General features: G+C 41.7%; 1 protein-coding gene across 1 annotated transcript in view; it reads left to right on the forward strand.

Moving 5' to 3' along the window:
- Window positions 1–16235, forward strand: part of plekha7b (pleckstrin homology domain containing, family A member 7b) — a 174184-nt gene extending 157949 nt beyond the window's left edge. The window contains 2 exon segments of the mRNA XM_045709131.1: window positions 13668–13821; window positions 15520–16235. Coding sequence (XP_045565087.1) covers window positions 13668–13807 — 140 coding nt within the window. The 3' untranslated portion in view covers window positions 13808–13821; window positions 15520–16235.
- The last annotated feature ends 4483 nt before the right edge of the window (window positions 16236–20718 follow it).

A 20718-nucleotide genomic window follows, 5' to 3' on the forward strand; every position in this document is an offset into this window, starting at 1 on the left:
ACACAACTGGACACACTCTGTAGTAATACCAACACACACAACTGGACACACTCTGTAGTAATACCAACACACACAACTGGACACACTCTGTAGTAATACCAACACACACAACTGGACACACTCTGTAGTAATACCAACACACACAACTGGACACACTCTGTAGTAATACCAACACACACAACTGGACACACTCTGTAGTAATACCAACACACACAACTGGACACACTCTGTAGTAATACCAACACACACAACTGGACACACTCTGTAGTAATACCAACACACACAACTGGACACACTCTGTAGTAATACCAACACACACAACTGGACACACTCTGTAGTAATACCAACACACACAACTGGACACACTCTGTAGTAATACCAACACACACAACTGGACACACTCTGTAGTAATACCAACACACACAACTGGACACACTCTGTAGTAATACCAACACACACAACTGGACACACTCTGTAGTAATACCAACACACACAACTGGACACACTCTGTAGTAATACCAACACACACAACTGGACACACTCTGTAGTAATACCAACACACACAACTAGACACACTCTGTAGTAATACCAACACACACAACTGGACACACTCTGTAGTAATACCAACACACACAACTGGACACACTCTGTAGTAATACCAACACACACAACTGGACACACTCTGTAGTAATACCAACACACACAACTGGACACACTCTGTAGTAATACCAACACACACAACTGGACACACTCTGTAGTAATACCAACACACACAACTGGACACACTCTGTAGTAATACCAACACACACAACTGGACACACTCTGTAGTAATACCAACACACACAACTGGACACACTCTGTAGTAATACCAACACACACAACTGGACACACTCTGTAGTAATACCAACACACACAACTGGACACACTCTGTAGTAATACCAACACACACAACTGGACACACTCTGTAGTAATACCAACACACACAACTGGACACACTCTGTAGTAATACCAACACACACAACTGGACACACTCTGTAGTAATACCAACACACACAACTGGACACACTCTGTAGTAATACCAACACACACAACTGGACACACTCTGTAGTAATACCAACACACACAACTGGACACACTCTGTAGTAATACCAACACACACAACTGGACACACTCTGTAGTAATACCAACACACACAACTGGACACACTCTGTAGTAATACCAACACACACAACTGGACACACTCTGTAGTAATACCAACACACACAACTGGACACACTCTGTAGTAATACCAACACACACAACTGGACACACTCTGTAGTAATACCAACACACACAACTGGACACACTCTGTAGTAATACCAACACACACAACTGGACACACTCTGTAGTAATACCAACACACACAACTGGACACACTCTGTAGTAATACCAACACACACAACTGGACACACTCTGTAGTAATACCAACACACACAACTGGACACACTCTGTAGTAATACCAACACACACAACTGGACACACTCTGTAGTAATACCAACACACACAACTGGACACACTCTGTAGTAATACCAACACACACAACTGGACACACTCTGTAGTAATACCAACACACACAACTGGACACACTCTGTAGTAATACCAACACACACAACTGGACACACTCTGTAGTAATACCAACACACACAACTGGACACACTCTGTAGTAATACCAACACACACAACTGGACACACTCTGTAGTAATACCAACACACACAACTGGACACACTCTGTAGTAATACCAACACACACAACTGGACACACTCTGTAGTAATACCAACACACACAACTGGACACACTCTGTAGTAATACCAACACACACAACTGGACACACTCTGTAGTAATACCAACACACACAACTGGACACACTCTGTAGTAATACCAACACACACAACTGGACACACTCTGTAGTAATACCAACACACACAACTGGACACACTCTGTAGTAATACCAACACACACAACTGGACACACTCTGTAGTAATACCAACACACACAACTGGACACACTCTGTAGTAATACCAACACACACAACTGGACACACTCTGTAGTAATACCAACACACACAACTGGACACACTCTGTAGTAATACCAACACACACAACTGGACACACTCTGTAGTAATACCAACACACACAACTGGACACACTCTGTAGTAATACCAACACACACAACTGGACACACTCTGTAGTAATACCAACACACACAACTGGACACACTCTGTAGTAATACCAACACACACAACTGGACACACTCTGTAGTAATACCAACACACACAACTGGACACACTCTGTAGTAATACCAACACACACAACTGGACACACTCTGTAGTAATACCAACACACACAACTGGACACACTCTGTAGTAATACCAACACACACAACTGGACACACTCTGTAGTAATACCAACACACACAACTGGACACACTCTGTAGTAATACCAACACACACAACTGGACACACTCTGTAGTAATACCAACACACACAACTGGACACACTCTGTAGTAATACCAACACACACAACTGGACACACTCTGTAGTAATACCAACACACACAACTGGACACACTCTGTAGTAATACCAACACACACAACTGGACACACTCTGTAGTAATACCAACACACACAACTGGACACACTCTGTAGTAATACCAACACACACAACTGGACACACTCTGTAGTAATACCAACACACACAACTGGACACACTCTGTAGTAATACCAACACACACAACTGGACACACTCTGTAGTAATACCAACACACACAACTGGACACACTCTGTAGTAATACCAACACACACAACTGGACACACTCTGTAGTAATACCAACACACACAACTGGACACACTCTGTAGTAATACCAACACACACAACTGGACACACTCTGTAGTAATACCAACACACACAACTGGACACACTCTGTAGTAATACCAACACACACAACTGGACACACTCTGTAGTAATACCAACACACACAACTGGACACACTCTGTAGTAATACCAACACACACAACTGGACACACTCTGTAGTAATACCAACACACACAACTGGACACACTCTGTAGTAATACCAACACACACAACTGGACACACTCTGTAGTAATACCAACACACACAACTGGACACACTCTGTAGTAATACCAACACACACAACTGGACACACTCTGTAGTAATACCAACACACACAACTGGACACACTCTGTAGTAATACCAACACACACAACTGGACACACTCTGTAGTAATACCAACACACACAACTGGACACACTCTGTAGTAATACCAACACACACAACTGGACACACTCTGTAGTAATACCAACACACACAACTGGACACACTCTGTAGTAATACCAACACACACAACTGGACACACTCTGTAGTAATACCAACACACACAACTGGACACACTCTGTAGTAATACCAACACACACAACTGGACACACTCTGTAGTAATACCAACACACACAACTGGACACACTCTGTAGTAATACCAACACACACAACTGGACACACTCTGTAGTAATACCAACACACACAACTGGACACACTCTGTAGTAATACCAACACACACAACTGGACACACTCTGTAGTAATACCAACACACACAACTGGACACACTCTGTAGTAATACCAACACACACAACTGGACACACTCTGTAGTAATACCAACACACACAACTGGACACACTCTGTAGTAATACCAACACACACAACTGGACACACTCTGTAGTAATACCAACACACACAACTGGACACACTCTGTAGTAATACCAACACACACAACTGGACACACTCTGTAGTAATACCAACACACACAACTGGACACACTCTGTAGTAATACCAACACACACAACTGGACACACTCTGTAGTAATACCAACACACACAACTAGACACACTCTGTAGTAATACCAACACACACAACTGGACACACTCTGTAGTAATACCAACACACACAACTGGACACACTCTGTAGTAATACCAACACACACAACTGGACACACTCTGTAGTAATACCAACACACACAACTGGACACACTCTGTAGTAATACCAACACACACAACTGGACACACTCTGTAGTAATACCAACACACACAACTGGACACACTCTGTAGTAATACCAACACACACAACTGGACACACTCTGTAGTAATACCAACACACACAACTGGACACACTCTGTAGTAATACCAACACACACAACTGGACACACTCTGTAGTAATACCAACACACACAACTGGACACACTCTGTAGTAATACCAACACACACAACTGGACACACTCTGTAGTAATACCAACACACACAACTGGACACACTCTGTAGTAATACCAACACACACAACTGGACACACTCTGTAGTAATACCAACACACACAACTGGACACACTCTGTAGTAATACCAACACACACAACTGGACACACTCTGTAGTAATACCAACACACACAACTGGACACACTCTGTAGTAATACCAACACACACAACTGGACACACTCTGTAGTAATACCAACACACACAACTGGACACACTCTGTAGTAATACCAACACACACAACTGGACACACTCTGTAGTAATACCAACACACACAACTGGACACACTCTGTAGTAATACCAACACACACAACTGGACACACTCTGTAGTAATACCAACACACACAACTGGACACACTCTGTAGTAATACCAACACACACAACTGGACACACTCTGTAGTAATACCAACACACACAACTGGACACACTCTGTAGTAATACCAACACACACAACTGGACACACTCTGTAGTAATACCAACACACACAACTGGACACACTCTGTAGTAATACCAACACACACAACTGGACACACTCTGTAGTAATACCAACACACACAACTGGACACACTCTGTAGTAATACCAACACACACAACTGGACACACTCTGTAGTAATACCAACACACACAACTGGACACACTCTGTAGTAATACCAACACACACAACTGGACACACTCTGTAGTAATACCAACACACACAACTGGACACACTCTGTAGTAATACCAACACACACAACTGGACACACTCTGTAGTAATACCAACACACACAACTGGACACACTCTGTAGTAATACCAACACACACAACTGGACACACTCTGTAGTAATACCAACACACACAACTGGACACACTCTGTAGTAATACCAACACACACAACTGGACACACTCTGTAGTAATACCAACACACACAACTGGACACACTCTGTAGTAATACCAACACACACAACTGGACACACTCTGTAGTAATACCAACACACACAACTGGACACACTCTGTAGTAATACCAACACACACAACTGGACACACTCTGTAGTAATACCAACACACACAACTGGACACACTCTGTAGTAATACCAACACACACAACTGGACACACTCTGTAGTAATACCAACACACACAACTGGACACACTCTGTAGTAATACCAACACACACAACTGGACACACTCTGTAGTAATACCAACACACACAACTGGACACACTCTGTAGTAATACCAACACACACAACTGGACACACTCTGTAGTAATACCAACACACACAACTGGACACACTCTGTAGTAATACCAACACACACAACTGGACACACTCTGTAGTAATACCAACACACACAACTGGACACACTCTGTAGTAATACCAACACACACAACTGGACACACTCTGTAGTAATACCAACACACACAACTGGACACACTCTGTAGTAATACCAACACACACAACTGGACACACTCTGTAGTAATACCAACACACACAACTGGACACACTCTGTAGTAATACCAACACACACAACTGGACACACTCTGTAGTAATACCAACACACACAACTGGACACACTCTGTAGTAATACCAACACACACAACTGGACACACTCTGTAGTAATACCAACACACACAACTGGACACACTCTGTAGTAATACCAACACACACAACTGGACACACTCTGTAGTAATACCAACACACACAACTGGACACACTCTGTAGTAATACCAACACACACAACTGGACACACTCTGTAGTAATACCAACACACACAACTGGACACACTCTGTAGTAATACCAACACACACAACTGGACACACTCTGTAGTAATACCAACACACACAACTGGACACACTCTGTAGTAATACCAACACACACAACTGGACACACTCTGTAGTAATACCAACACACACAACTGGACACACTCTGTAGTAATACCAACACACACAACTGGACACACTCTGTAGTAATACCAACACACACAACTGGACACACTCTGTAGTAATACCAACACACACAACTGGACACACTCTGTAGTAATACCAACACACACAACTGGACACACTCTGTAGTAATACCAACACACACAACTGGACACACTCTGTAGTAATACCAACACACACAACTGGACACACTCTGTAGTAATACCAACACACACAACTGGACACACTCTGTAGTAATACCAACACACACAACTGGACACACTCTGTAGTAATACCAACACACACAACTGGACACACTCTGTAGTAATACCAACACACACAACTGGACACACTCTGTAGTAATACCAACACACACAACTGGACACACTCTGTAGTAATACCAACACACACAACTGGACACACTCTGTAGTAATACCAACACACACAACTGGACACACTCTGTAGTAATACCAACACACACAACTGGACACACTCTGTAGTAATACCAACACACACAACTAGACACACTCTGTAGTAATACCAACACACACAACTGGACACACTCTGTAGTAATACCAACACACACAACTGGACACACTCTGTAGTAATACCAACACACACAACTGGACACACTCTGTAGTAATACCAACACACACAACTGGACACACTCTGTAGTAATACCAACACACACAACTGGACACACTCTGTAGTAATACCAACACACACAACTGGACACACTCTGTAGTAATACCAACACACACAACTGGACACACTCTGTAGTAATACCAACACACACAACTGGACACACTCTGTAGTAATACCAACACACACAACTGGACACACTCTGTAGTAATACCAACACACACAACTGGACACACTCTGTAGTAATACCAACACACACAACTGGACACACTCTGTAGTAATACCAACACACACAACTGGACACACTCTGTAGTAATACCAACACACACAACTGGACACACTCTGTAGTAATACCAACACACACAACTGGACACACTCTGTAGTAATACCAACACACACAACTGGACACACTCTGTAGTAATACCAACACACACAACTGGACACACTCTGTAGTAATACCAACACACACAACTGGACACACTCTGTAGTAATACCAACACACACAACTGGACACACTCTGTAGTAATACCAACACACACAACTGGACACACTCTGTAGTAATACCAACACACACAACTGGACACACTCTGTAGTAATACCAACACACACAACTGGACACACTCTGTAGTAATACCAACACACACAACTGGACACACTCTGTAGTAATACCAACACACACAACTGGACACACTCTGTAGTAATACCAACACACACAACTGGACACACTCTGTAGTAATACCAACACACACAACTGGACACACTCTGTAGTAATACCAACACACACAACTGGACACACTCTGTAGTAATACCAACACACACAACTGGACACACTCTGTAGTAATACCAACACACACAACTGGACACACTCTGTAGTAATACCAACACACACAACTGGACACACTCTGTAGTAATACCAACACACACAACTGGACACACTCTGTAGTAATACCAACACACACAACTGGACACACTCTGTAGTAATACCAACACACACAACTGGACACACTCTGTAGTAATACCAACACACACAACTGGACACACTCTGTAGTAATACCAACACACACAACTGGACACACTCTGTAGTAATACCAACACACACAACTGGACACACTCTGTAGTAATACCAACACACACAACTGGACACACTCTGTAGTAATACCAACACACACAACTGGACACACTCTGTAGTAATACCAACACACACAACTGGACACACACTCTGTAGTAATACCAACACACACAACTGGACACACTCTGTAGTAATACCAACACACACAACTGGACACACTCTGTAGTAATACCAACACACACAACTGGACACACTCTGTAGTAATACCAACACACACAACTAGACACACTCTGTAGTAATACCAACACACACAACTGGACACACTCTGTAGTAATACCAACACACACAACTGGACACACTCTGTAGTAATACCAACACACACAACTGGACACACTCTGTAGTAATACCAACACACACAACTGGACACACTCTGTAGTAATACCAACACACACAACTAGACACACTCTGTAGTAATACCAACACACACAACTAGACACACTCTGTAGTAATACCAACACACACAACTGGACACACTCTGTAGTAATACCAACACACACAACTGGACACACTCTGTAGTAATACCAACACACACAACTGGACACACTCTGTAGTAATACCAACACACACAACTAGACACACTCTGTAGTAATACCAACACACACAACTGGACACACTCTGTAGTAATACCAACACACACAACTGGACACACTCTGTAGTAATACCAACACACACAACTGGACACACTCTGTAGTAATACCAACACACACAACTAGACACTCTGTTGTAATACCAACACACACAACTGGACACACTCTGTAGTAATACCAACACACACAACTGGACACACTCTGTAGTAATACCAACACACACACCTGGACACACTCTGTAGTAATACCAACACACACAACTGGACACACTCTGTAGTAATACCAACACACACAACTGGACACACTCTGTAGTAATACCAACACACACAACTGGACACACTCTGTAGTAATACCAACACACACAACTGGACACACTCTGTAGTAATACCAACACACACAACTGAACACACTCTGTAGTAATACCAACACACACAACTGGACACACTCTGTAGTAATACCAACACACACAACTGAACACACACTCTGTAGTAATACCAACACACACACCTGGACACACTCTGTAGTAATACCAACACACACACCTGGACACACTCTGTAGTAATACCAACACACACAACTGGACACACTCTGTAGTAATACCAACACACACAACTGGACACACTCTGCAGTAATACCAACACACACAACTGGACACACTCTGCAGTAATACCAACACACACAACTGGACACACTCTGTAGTAATACCAACACACACAACTAGACACACTCTGTAGTAATACCAACACACACAACTGGACACACTCTGTAGTAATACCAACACACACAACTGGACACACTCTGTAGTAATACCAACACACACAACTGGACACACTCTGCAGTAATACCAACACACACAACTGGACACACTCTGCAGTAATACCAACACACACAACTGGACACACTCTGTAGTAATACCAACACACACAACTGGACACACTCTGCAGTAATACCAACACACACAACTGGACACACTCTGCAGTAATACCAACACACACAACTGGACACACTCTGTAGTAATACCAACACACACAACTGGACACACTCTGTAGTAATACCAACACACACAACTAGACACTCTGTAGTAATACCAACACACACAACTAGACACTCTGTAGTAATACCAACACACACAACTGGACACACTCTGCAGTAATACCAACACACACAACTGGACGCACTCTGCAGTAATACCAACACACACTGCACCAGGTCTGCAGAAATCATAACACTAATATGTCTGAGGCTGGGAGAAACTCATGACTACATGGGATAAAAGAAAAGGACTGTTTGATGCTCTCAGTGACTCTTCTTTGAATATGTATACATAAAAGGTTTCCAACATTTCCAAACGTCAAATTATATTTTGTTGCAAAGGCGTTGATGGACATACATGAATGTTCTGAATAACTGGTCATCTTCTCACTACAAACTTCCACAATACGTTTTAGTCTTCACTATTCAAACCTGAACTTGGTGGTAGAACTTCTGCCAATCATGTGTCATTTTTAATAACTATACATATGATTGAGTACCTAGTCCTCCCCTTTTTGGTTCTTGGACAGATTCTAAGAGACTGATGACACTCTTGTGTGGATGTTCGTCATGGCAGGGCCAAACACTTTCAGAAATGATTATCTTTCAAGTATGTGTCTGACAATATCAGTCAAATCTACCTTGCATCTCATTGACATCCTCTGGATAGCTGAAGACGGGATAAAGAGAGGGTAGCTCCTCTTTCAAGAGTGCTCTGCGGATGATGGAGGAGGGGAGGGAAGAGGTGCAAAGCCGGGCTATCAGGCCATTCATCTCTTAATAACTCAATATTATTTCTTATAAGTGAGGCCTTATGAGTAAAGACAGAGATAATTGCGATCCGTGTCTAATCTTTCAGACGGGGAGGATTCTCTTGATGAGGCTATTTTGTGAGGCTGATCAATGACCCAGTAAGACTGTGCTCAGGCTCTCAACGGCATCCTCCCGTAGCTGGCTCTTTGAACACGGTTCTAAACCCTCATAAAAGACACCCAGATCACTTTTCATCTTTACCTTGCAGCAGGCAGGTTCACTCTTCCAGTAGCATCATCAGTAGCAGCCCTTTAGAGGAGTTGCGTCTCTCTCTCTTCTCCTCTCTCGTTCTCTATCTGTCTCTCGCTCTTCTCTTTCTTTCTCTTCTCTCTCTCTGTCACACAGACTTACACTCAAGTGTCAGGATGTGATGGAGCTGAATATGCACAGAAGAGCAGAGTCAACAATTCTAACAATCTTTCCAGCGTCGAGAAATATCAGAATACATCACACGAGGCATCTTGTCAGTAGAGACCAAATCAATGTTTTTTTCAACTCTTTGGTATAAAAGGAAGGTGTGTGGGTGCACTTTTCAAATCCCTGAATTGAAAGAAACTTCTTTCAATGGGATTATGTATAATTCAGAAATAAACATTGGCATTTTATTGACATGCAGCTACATGATAATTGATTGAAGTGACATCTTATACACTGCTCAAAAAAATAAAGGGAACACTTAAACAACACAATGTAACTCCAAGTCAATCACACTTCTGTGAAATCAAACTGTCCACTTAGGAAGCAACACTGATTGACAATAAATTTCACATGCTGTTGTGCAAATGGAATAGACAACAGGTGGAAATTATAGGCAATTAGCAAGACACCCCCAATAAAGGAGTGGTTCTGCAGGTGGTGACCACAGTCCACTTCTCAGTTCCTATGCTTCCTGGCTGATGTTTTGGTCACTTTTGAATGCTGGCGGTGCTTTCACTCTAGTGGTAGCATGAGACGGAGTCTACAACCTACACAAGTGGCTCAGGTAGTGCAGCTCATCCAGGATTGCACATCAATGCGAGCTGTGGCAAGAAGGTTTGCTGTGTCTGTCAGCGTAGTGTCCAGAGCATGGAGGCGCTACCAGGAGACAGGCCAGTACATCAGGAGACGTGGAGGAGGGCATAGGAGGGCAACAACCCAGCAGCAGGACCGCTACCTCCGCCTTTGTGCAAGGAGGAGCAGGAGGAGCATTGCCAGAGCCCTGCAAAATGACCTCCAGCAGGCCACAAATGTGCATGTGTCTGCTCAAACGGTCAGGAACAGACTCCATGAGGGTGGTATGAGGGCCCGACGTCCACAGGTGGGGGTTGTGCTTACAGCCCAACACCGTGCAGGACGTTTGGCATTTGCCAGAGAACACCAAGATTGGCAAATTCGCCACTGGCTCCCTGTGCTCTTCACAGATGAAAGCAGGTTCACACTGAGCACATGTGACAGAGTCTGGAGATGCCGTGGAGAACGTTCTGCTGCCTGCAACATCCTCCAGCATGACCGGTTTGGCGGTGGGTCAGTCATGGTGTGGGGTGGCATTTCTTTCGGGGGCCGCACAGCCCTCCATGTGCTCGCCAGAGGTAGCCTGACTGCCATTAGATACCGAGATGAGATCCTCAGACCCCTTGTGAGACCATATGCTGGTGCGGTTGGCCCTGGGTTCCTCCTAATGCAAGACAATGCTAGACCTCATGTGGCTGGAGTGTGTCAGCAGTTCCTGCAAGAGGAAGGCATTGATGCTATGGACTGGCATCAATCTGTTCCCCAGACCTGAATCCAATTGAGCACCACTGGGACATCATGTCTCGCTCCATCCACCAACGCCACGTTGCACCACAGACTGTCCAGGAGTTGGCAGATGCTTTAGTCCAGGTCTGGGAGGAGATCCCTCAGGAGACCATCCGCCACCTCATCATGAGCATGCCCAGGCGTTATAGGGAGGTCATACAGGCACGTGGAGGCCACACACACTACTGAGCCTCATTTTGACTTGTTTTAAGGACATTACATCAAAGTTGGATCAGCCTGTAGTGTGGTTTTCCACTTTAATTTTGATTGTGACTCCAAATCCAGACCTCCATGGGTTGATAAATTGGATTTCCATTGATTATTTTTGTGTGATTTTGTTGTCAGCACATTCAACTATGTGAAGAAAAAAGTATTTAATAAGATTATTTCATTCATTCAGATCTAGGATGTGTTATTTTAGTGTTCCCTTTATTTTTTTGAGCAGTGTATTTTATTGTTTTACTGTACGGTGTGTTTAGTGTTCAAGTTGGTTTGGTGTCTTGTGTGTTATTGGGCATGGTGGGAGTGTCCCTGTGTTGTAATATTTGAGACCAGTCTCGAGACCACATGTTGGGTGTCTCAGTCTTGTCCCTGTGTTGTAATATTTGAGACCAGTCTCGAGACCACATGCTGGGTGTCTCAGTCTTGTCTCAGTCTTGTCCCTGTGTCGGAAATGTTTTTATTCGGTCTTGACTTTGTCTCGGACAATGAGGACTTGCAATTTCTGGCCGAGACCAATCAGCTCCCATTCAGTCAGTCCATAAAACCACTTTGCCAGGCCAAATATATACACTCCTTTCATTACACATTAAAATCTTATCGCCAATTGAAACCTGGGCTTCCTTCATTACTCGTAACATTACTGTCCTTTATTTAAAAATATCCTCAAACTTTGTCACGCTCGTCAGAATGTCCTTGATTTGCTGATAGGGAGGAGTGGGAGACATTGTCTGAAAGTTGCACTCTCACTATTAGTAAGGGGAGACTTGGGGAAGATGTAATACTGTATGTTTTGTCTTTGTATCTATTATAGACCTGTTTGGGTAAGTGATCCTTAGTGGAGTGTCTCTCTGTTTTCCTCAGCAGCATATTGTCACCATTCTGAATGTCTACACCATCCATATGTTCTTCTGAAATATCAACACAGAAATACTGGACAATTATGGTTGCGATTTGACACAATTACAACTATGGTCTTGAATTGGAATCACATTTTTTCTGGTCGCCATCCTCCCGGCATTTTTCTTGTCAACCCCCTCCCAGATCATGGTCTTGACTCGGGCTCAATTTTCTCCGGTCTTGGTCTTGAATCGGTCTTGCTTTAAGTGGTCTTGAAAACAACACTGCCTTTGGATTTGCCAGTGCTGCTCCTAATGTGACTAATGTCCTGTTCTCCTCTTCCTCTCTGTCTTCCTCTTCTTCTTCTCCCTGTATCTACTTCTCAGTAGTACCACTGCACCCTAACATCCCCACCATGCCTCCTCCTCCACCTCCTCCTCCACTTCCTCCTCCTCTTCCTCCTGTCTCTCAGGCACCTCCCCCTCCTCCTCCTCTAAGCAACGGATTTCACTTCTCGTTTGTCTAATCAGAGAAAACAAAGTAAGGACTAAGAGCATGCTAATGGGATTGAGGCTTCACTAATTCTCCCTAACATGGGTGCTGCTTCACACCTCTCTGTCTGCATGATCACCGCACTGTTGTAAATCTGAAGGTAGTAGATCACCCCTCTCATTATCGTCAGCATACCTACACATCTGCAGGCAGCCAGCTAATCTCAATGTGCTAATTGTCTGTAAATTGTTTTTGTAACTTTATCCAAAATGTGTGTTGGGCAGGGTAAGGGGGCAAAACAAATGCCACTAGCTACGTGAGCATTGTGTGCAATTAACAAAGAAGTGAGACACCTTTTGCTTCAGCACCTTGACAGTGGAACAAGTGTTCACAGCTGCATTCCACAACACCAATTATCCCACCATCTGTAGACTGCTAACAGTATTCACCAAAACATGTAGAACAGGGAGAAAAATAAAAGTGATGCAAACACATTGGGACTGATCATGATACTGTGTAAGTGTGTCCAGTTAACTGGCCCTCTCAGGCTCTCTACTGTACTGGCTCAATCATGCACCATCCGTTGGCTATCCTTGACTACTAACCCTATCCCCTTCCTTATCCATGGCACTCTGCAATATGTGTGGGACAGTGCGCATGTTTTTGTGTATGTTTGGTGTCTTCCACCTTGTTGGTGTCTATCAACAACCCTGTCCTGTTTCCTTCCTCATCCATGTGTGCTGCTCAGCTGAAAGGGTCAGGGTCAGAGGTTATGATGTGTGGACATTTGGAAATGCCCAAATGACACCTTATTCCCTATATAGTGCGCTACTTTTGACCAGGAACCATAGGGCCTATTTAGTGAATAGGATGCTATTTGGGACGCAGGCAATATGTTTGGAGATGGTTCAGTATGCACAGCCAAGCCTAGAATCTGCACTTATATATTATTTTTGGAAAGGAAATTGTTAGACAGTAAACGACAGCTATGTTTGTTTCCAAAGGATACCTAAAGATACAGCTCCTATATGTGTTCTAAAAGAAACAAGCTGTGTCCACTGAATCAGTCTCACACACAGTAGGATGTTGTTGTATGACTTTGTTGTTTCCACCGCTTGGTTTAACAGTACACTGTAGCATTTCATTCAGTTGCTTCAAGTTTGTTGTGATGTGAGTTGAGTTGAGTTTATGAGGGAAAAAATGACACAAAATTCTTCCACTATGTGACATGCTGTACAGAAAGACAGAGAGCAGAGAATGTTTACCAGTTCACCATGTAGTAAGGTACAATGATCCATTAATGCCATATGTGGTGTATGGTGGCTTGGGTATTTTGGGTTTTGTCTTTCTTGCTTTCAAAAACGGTGGTTTTCTCATGGTTTCCTATGAGACTGATATTCCCTTTTAAAGATCTGGTGTGTTGTATGATGCACTTTATGTTGTGGTGAGTTCTGCTGCATCATCTTCATTATGGCTGGGATGCGTTAAGGTTAAAAAACTTGAACCATGTACTGTACTTTGGTATTCAGTAAGACCATGGTATTTGATTAAAATATATATATATATATATATATATATATATATATATATATCTACTTTATTAGCCTAAAATCCTGATAATACGGTTTGATTGAATCCCAGCTAAGAATGTATTCTTCATTTCCTCCCATCCATTCTGCTTGGTGTTCTAGGATTTCTCATAGTCTTCCTAAACTAACTTTATGTGTTTTGTTGATTTTCCCTCAGCCAAAGCGCTTTCTGGACACTGAGGTGCTGTTCCATGATGACAATACAACCTGGATTCTTGAAGAAAGAAAGACCTTGTTTGGTTGTGACAGTTACACTGTTATACAGTAGATGGGCGTTAGTGAACATTTAACCTGCCCTCAGTAGCACGCAGCAGGACTTACTCGCTGATGCATTTTTAGTAGCTAAAATGAAGTAACTATTTTCTTAAGAAAATGTATGTCTGCTGTGAAAGCTGCTGTGCATATTAACTTTGGAAGTGTCTAACAGATGTTAATCCCATAATAGAAAATGTTTTATACACGTTATTGCACTTTTAGCATTATACTGTAGAACTGAAAGAGATATTTTCAAGGTGAGAATGTTTTGTCTTGCAGTGTGATCTGAATTTGGAGGGAACTTGTATTTTTTCAAAAAGGTTAATGAGAGTATTCACCAACTGGAAGGTCGATATGAACATGATAAGGTACTGAACATGTGTCATGTTGATTGTATTTTTGTCAAAACTCAGATGATATTCTTACACCAAATCACTTGAAATGTAATCTGTGTTTGTATCTAGCACTGCCAGTCTCTTATTGGCTTGCCAAATTGATTTTATTTTTGCTTACAACATTGGGAGGAAAATAACATTGAACATAATATTTTCTGGATGGCTTGGGCAGGTTGCACAATGATAATTATTAAAAATGTAAATATTAAAGATATTAACATGACATTTGCCTTATCAAATGTTTTGTCTTCAGACAACAGACTCATGCAGTAGTCGTAATAACCGGTTTAAGATCACGGTATACTGAGGTATTCAGAGAATATGAACCCCCAAAACTCTTAGGTCTTATAGCCTATTGTACAGTATTGAATTTAAATCATATGTTATTGCGTCAGTTTAATAATTGTACTACTATGTGGATGACAGTTGAATAATATGGTTGACTGTGTTGGAATCTTCAAAACCCTTTATCTTGTGCCAGTTCTGATAACCTTCTCTTCATGCTGACCAAAAAGTACAACATGTAGCCTCATCACAGCTCCAAGTATTCTTTTTGAACATTCCTATTGATTGCTTTGACCTGTTACATTTCATTCTATTATCTGAGAAGGGAATCCAACTTTACAGGCTCAAACCAAATGAGGCAAACTTTCAATACAAAAAAACATTAAATGTTTCTTTAGTTTAAAGCTTCACCTTCTTAAAGGGCATTTTCTATTCCATGTCTCTACATTTTCAACTGGGAAGGTGGGTAGTAATAACATTGGTGTATCTGAAGCATAGAATTTGTATCTTTAAATCAAAGATCTTTTACTTTGTAAAATAAACCTCTTGAGATGAACATGGCATCGAACTTATGAATCAAAGCTGATGGAATTATGAATCTAAGCTTTTTGCAACTTACTTTTTCACATGTTCTGTAAATGGAAGGTCAGCTATATAAAAATCATGACTAGAATCAATTGCAATCGATCTTTCAGTCCTATACATAATTCTACAGTTCTAACATATTCGTATAGCATGTACTGGTATCTTGCTTATAGGCTATGCTCCTTTGGCTGGTGGTCCAGTAAACTGCTCTCGCCTCCCTTGTGAGATCTTTATCTTTAATTGGAGAGTAACTACATACCCTTGTCTGCATCGTGGTACTCTTTGAAAACACCTGTGAGAGGGGATGCACCTCCCAGAGCTCCACAGTGGGAGCTGCCACATCTCCTCTCTCTCCATGCCATCTCGAGGAGTGGGAGTGTGGGCCCCAGAGTGCCTGCTAGCCCTGGTGGGTATAAGACCCATCACATCCGCTATTCTGCTTATTTTGCAATAAATGGGCTGTTTTTTTCCTCCTCCTGCAGAAATTCACCCAAGACCATCCACTGAGGATTGTGGCATTTCCATTTATTGACGTTTGGCTGCTGGTTCATATACATTTGTTATGCTATGCTCTGGACTTCAAAGAGAATGAAATAGGGCCTATTATGCTAATTCTGTCTTCTTCTGTTCAACGTAATCAAGGCCTCGCACATTAATCCTTTACAAAATGTTCCTCACTGACTCAAGGAAAAGGTTTTCAAATGTACATGAATAGAAAAAGGAATTCCAGACTTTCCCAGTAGACTCCAAAATTCTGTAGCTGAGCACTTGGGGGGAGACAACCTTTAGTCATTTTGAAACTATAAATGATTTGAGAACTTGAAATGAAATCCAGAGTAAACAACTGTGAAAAACAGTGAAGGTTTCTCTTCCCACATGATTGTAACAGGGTGGAACTGTTTGTTGGTAAACATGCCCCATGTTAACCTTTGCCGGTCCCAGGTATAGCTCGTTTCAATAAAGGGCATGGCCCTGGGTATTTAAGCTTGACTTTTTGTGTAATTCACAATATTCCATGACCACTAGAAGGCTGGCGTGTGCAGGGAGGATGGTCTAGTAGTGAAAGCCCAGTCAGTGTCTCTACTAGACACCATACAAATCCTGACTGGACTCTGATTGGACTCTGATTGTACATGAGCTGAACCAAAGGATCCAACACAAAAGGTACGTTGATTCTAAAATGGTCTTTTATGCTCTTTTATCATCTCAAGATCAATATACATGCTTTAATAAGGGATGGGCTGGTGTTCAATTATTGAACAGTTAAGAATTATTGAATATTCTCTCCCAACACACTGTACATGCCTACATAAAATGAAAATAATAAAATAAACCCGTAACGTTTTAAGACTGATATTTATTAGTATATACGTTGTCTCATTCTTGCTCAGTTTATTGCAATACAACTTATTCAATGGTTAAAACAATGTACTTGTGCTTCAGCACAGCCTTTCAGGGTAGACATATACACTTTCTTCAGAAAGTATAAACACCCCTAGACTTTTTCCACATTTTGTTGTGTTTCAGGCTGAATTTAAAATTGATTCAATTGAGATTTGTTGTCACTGGCCTATAATGTAAAAGTGGAATTATGTTTTTAGACATTTTTACAAATTAATAAAAAATGAAAAGCTGAAATGTCTTGAGTCAATAAGTATTCAACCCCTTTCTCATGGCAAGCCTAAATAATTCAGGAGTAAAACTGTGCTTAACAAGTCACATAATAAGTTGCATAAGTTGCATGAATGACTACCTCATCTCTGTACCCCACACATACAATTATCTGTAAGGTCCCTCAGTCAAGCAATGAATTTCAAACACAGATTCAACCACAAAGACCAGGGAGGTCTTCCAATGCCTCGCAAAGGGCACTTATTTGTAGATGCGGGAGAGAAAAAAATGACATCTATTATCCCTCTGAGGAAGGTGAAGTTATGAATTACACTTTGGATGGTGTTTCAATACACCCAGTTACTACAAAGATACAGAATGGAGTGAAGCACAGGCAAAATCCTAGCGGAAAACCTGGTTCAGTCTGCTTTCCACCAGACACTGGGAGATGGATTCACCTTCCAGCAGGACAACAACCTAAAACACAAGGACAAATCTACACTGGAGTTTCTTACCAAGAAGACAGTGAATGTTCCTGAGTGGCCAAGTTACAGTTTTGACTGAAATCTACTTGAAAATCTATGGCAAGACCTGAAAATGTTTTTCTAGCAATGATCAATCACCAATTTGACAGAGCTTGAAGAATTTGAAAAGAATAATGGGTAAATGTTGCACAATCTATGTGTGGAAAGACCTTAGAGACTTACCCAGAAAGAGTGCTTCTACAAAGTATTGACTCGGGTGTAAATACTTATGTAAATGAGATATATCTGTATTTCATTTTCAATAAATGTTTAAACATTTATAAAAAGATGTTTTCACATTGTCATTATGGATGGGTGAATTTTTTGTAATGTTAATCCATTTTTAATTCAGGCTGTAACAAAAGAAAATGTGGAATAAGTCATGGGGTACGAATACATCTGAAGGCACTGTAAATAGTGTATATGATAACAGGTTTATGTAAACACAGTTGTTCTACCCTATAAATGATTGAGTATGAATGTTCAAAAAATGCTGTGTTAAAGAAAACAATGAAATGCTCTCATGTTCCTTAAACGGCTTGCATTTACAATACCTACAATGAATTGGGCTTTTTGTGTACATGAATGAAGCAGATGCCCTTGGGCTTCCTCTTTGATCCAGCAGCAGCTCAAACTTTGTCTGCCTCTTAGCAACACATTTCACTTCAAATTAAGGCACAACTCTGTCTGCAAGCACAAAAGAAAAAACCTGCACCGTGCTGAAATGTATTGCAGTGTTGGTTATTGGTACAAATGAACGTTAGATGAGTAGTTTTAATAAGGCTCACTTTCACTCTCTCACTTTGGGTTGTATAGAGGATGTGTTGTGCAGATGTGTGCCATCTTCAGGCCCTTTTAATCCTCTACGAAGCAAGCATTATGAAGATGATGATGATGATGACGAGAACACACCCTCACCATAAAGACTGAACATTTCCCAATGGTTTAATAATTGAATGGGTTAGGGCATTGGTTACTGCTTGTGTGTAAAGGGCTCTGTTTTCCAACGTTTCATATCATGCCATAGTTGAGATCTCATTCCACCATTTCATCTGCAGCAGTTAATTGTTTAGTCATCGAGTGTTTGTGTGTTTGTTCAGGTATTGTAAGCCTTTGACTTTTAGTGAACCTTTTTATGTGAGGGGCAACAACCTACATTTTCACTCTGCTGATCAATGACGGAAGACACTGCTAACATGGTAAGAATCTCACACATTTTTCAACCCTCTTCAAGCCCCACCCCTGAGCTAGCAATATGCATTAGTGGAGTTTGTGCAGATAGTAATGAATTGGTAATTAAGTAGTTCAATATAGAAATATGACGTCCTTATCATTATGTAATTAGACAAAGCATTTAGATTCCCTTATTTAAAAATGATGAATTAGTCGTTCCCTGTTAACCTAAAAGGAAACATTAGATCCTGACTAAACTTTGAGGAAATTTGGAGTTACAAGTAAGAGATTTGGGTCAGCTAATGAGAACAGAGTGTCCCACTTTACAGGTCCAATTGGGAGAAGGAGGATTTGCATGTATGCAAATGTTGTTTGAGTTAATTACATAACTTGGCATTCATTAATAATGAAGTGTGGTGGATGTCGGCCTTTATGCCTGGTTCATGTCCAGATTGTGGAGCGTTCATTGAGTGTGTCAGTTTGTGAAAGCAATGGAGCACCCACCCACCCAACCTCCATCAATAATGC

Source organism: Salmo salar, chromosome ssa26 (genome assembly GCF_905237065.1).
Source record: "Salmo salar chromosome ssa26, Ssal_v3.1, whole genome shotgun sequence".
Classification (NCBI taxonomy): domain Eukaryota; kingdom Metazoa; phylum Chordata; class Actinopteri; order Salmoniformes; family Salmonidae; genus Salmo; species Salmo salar.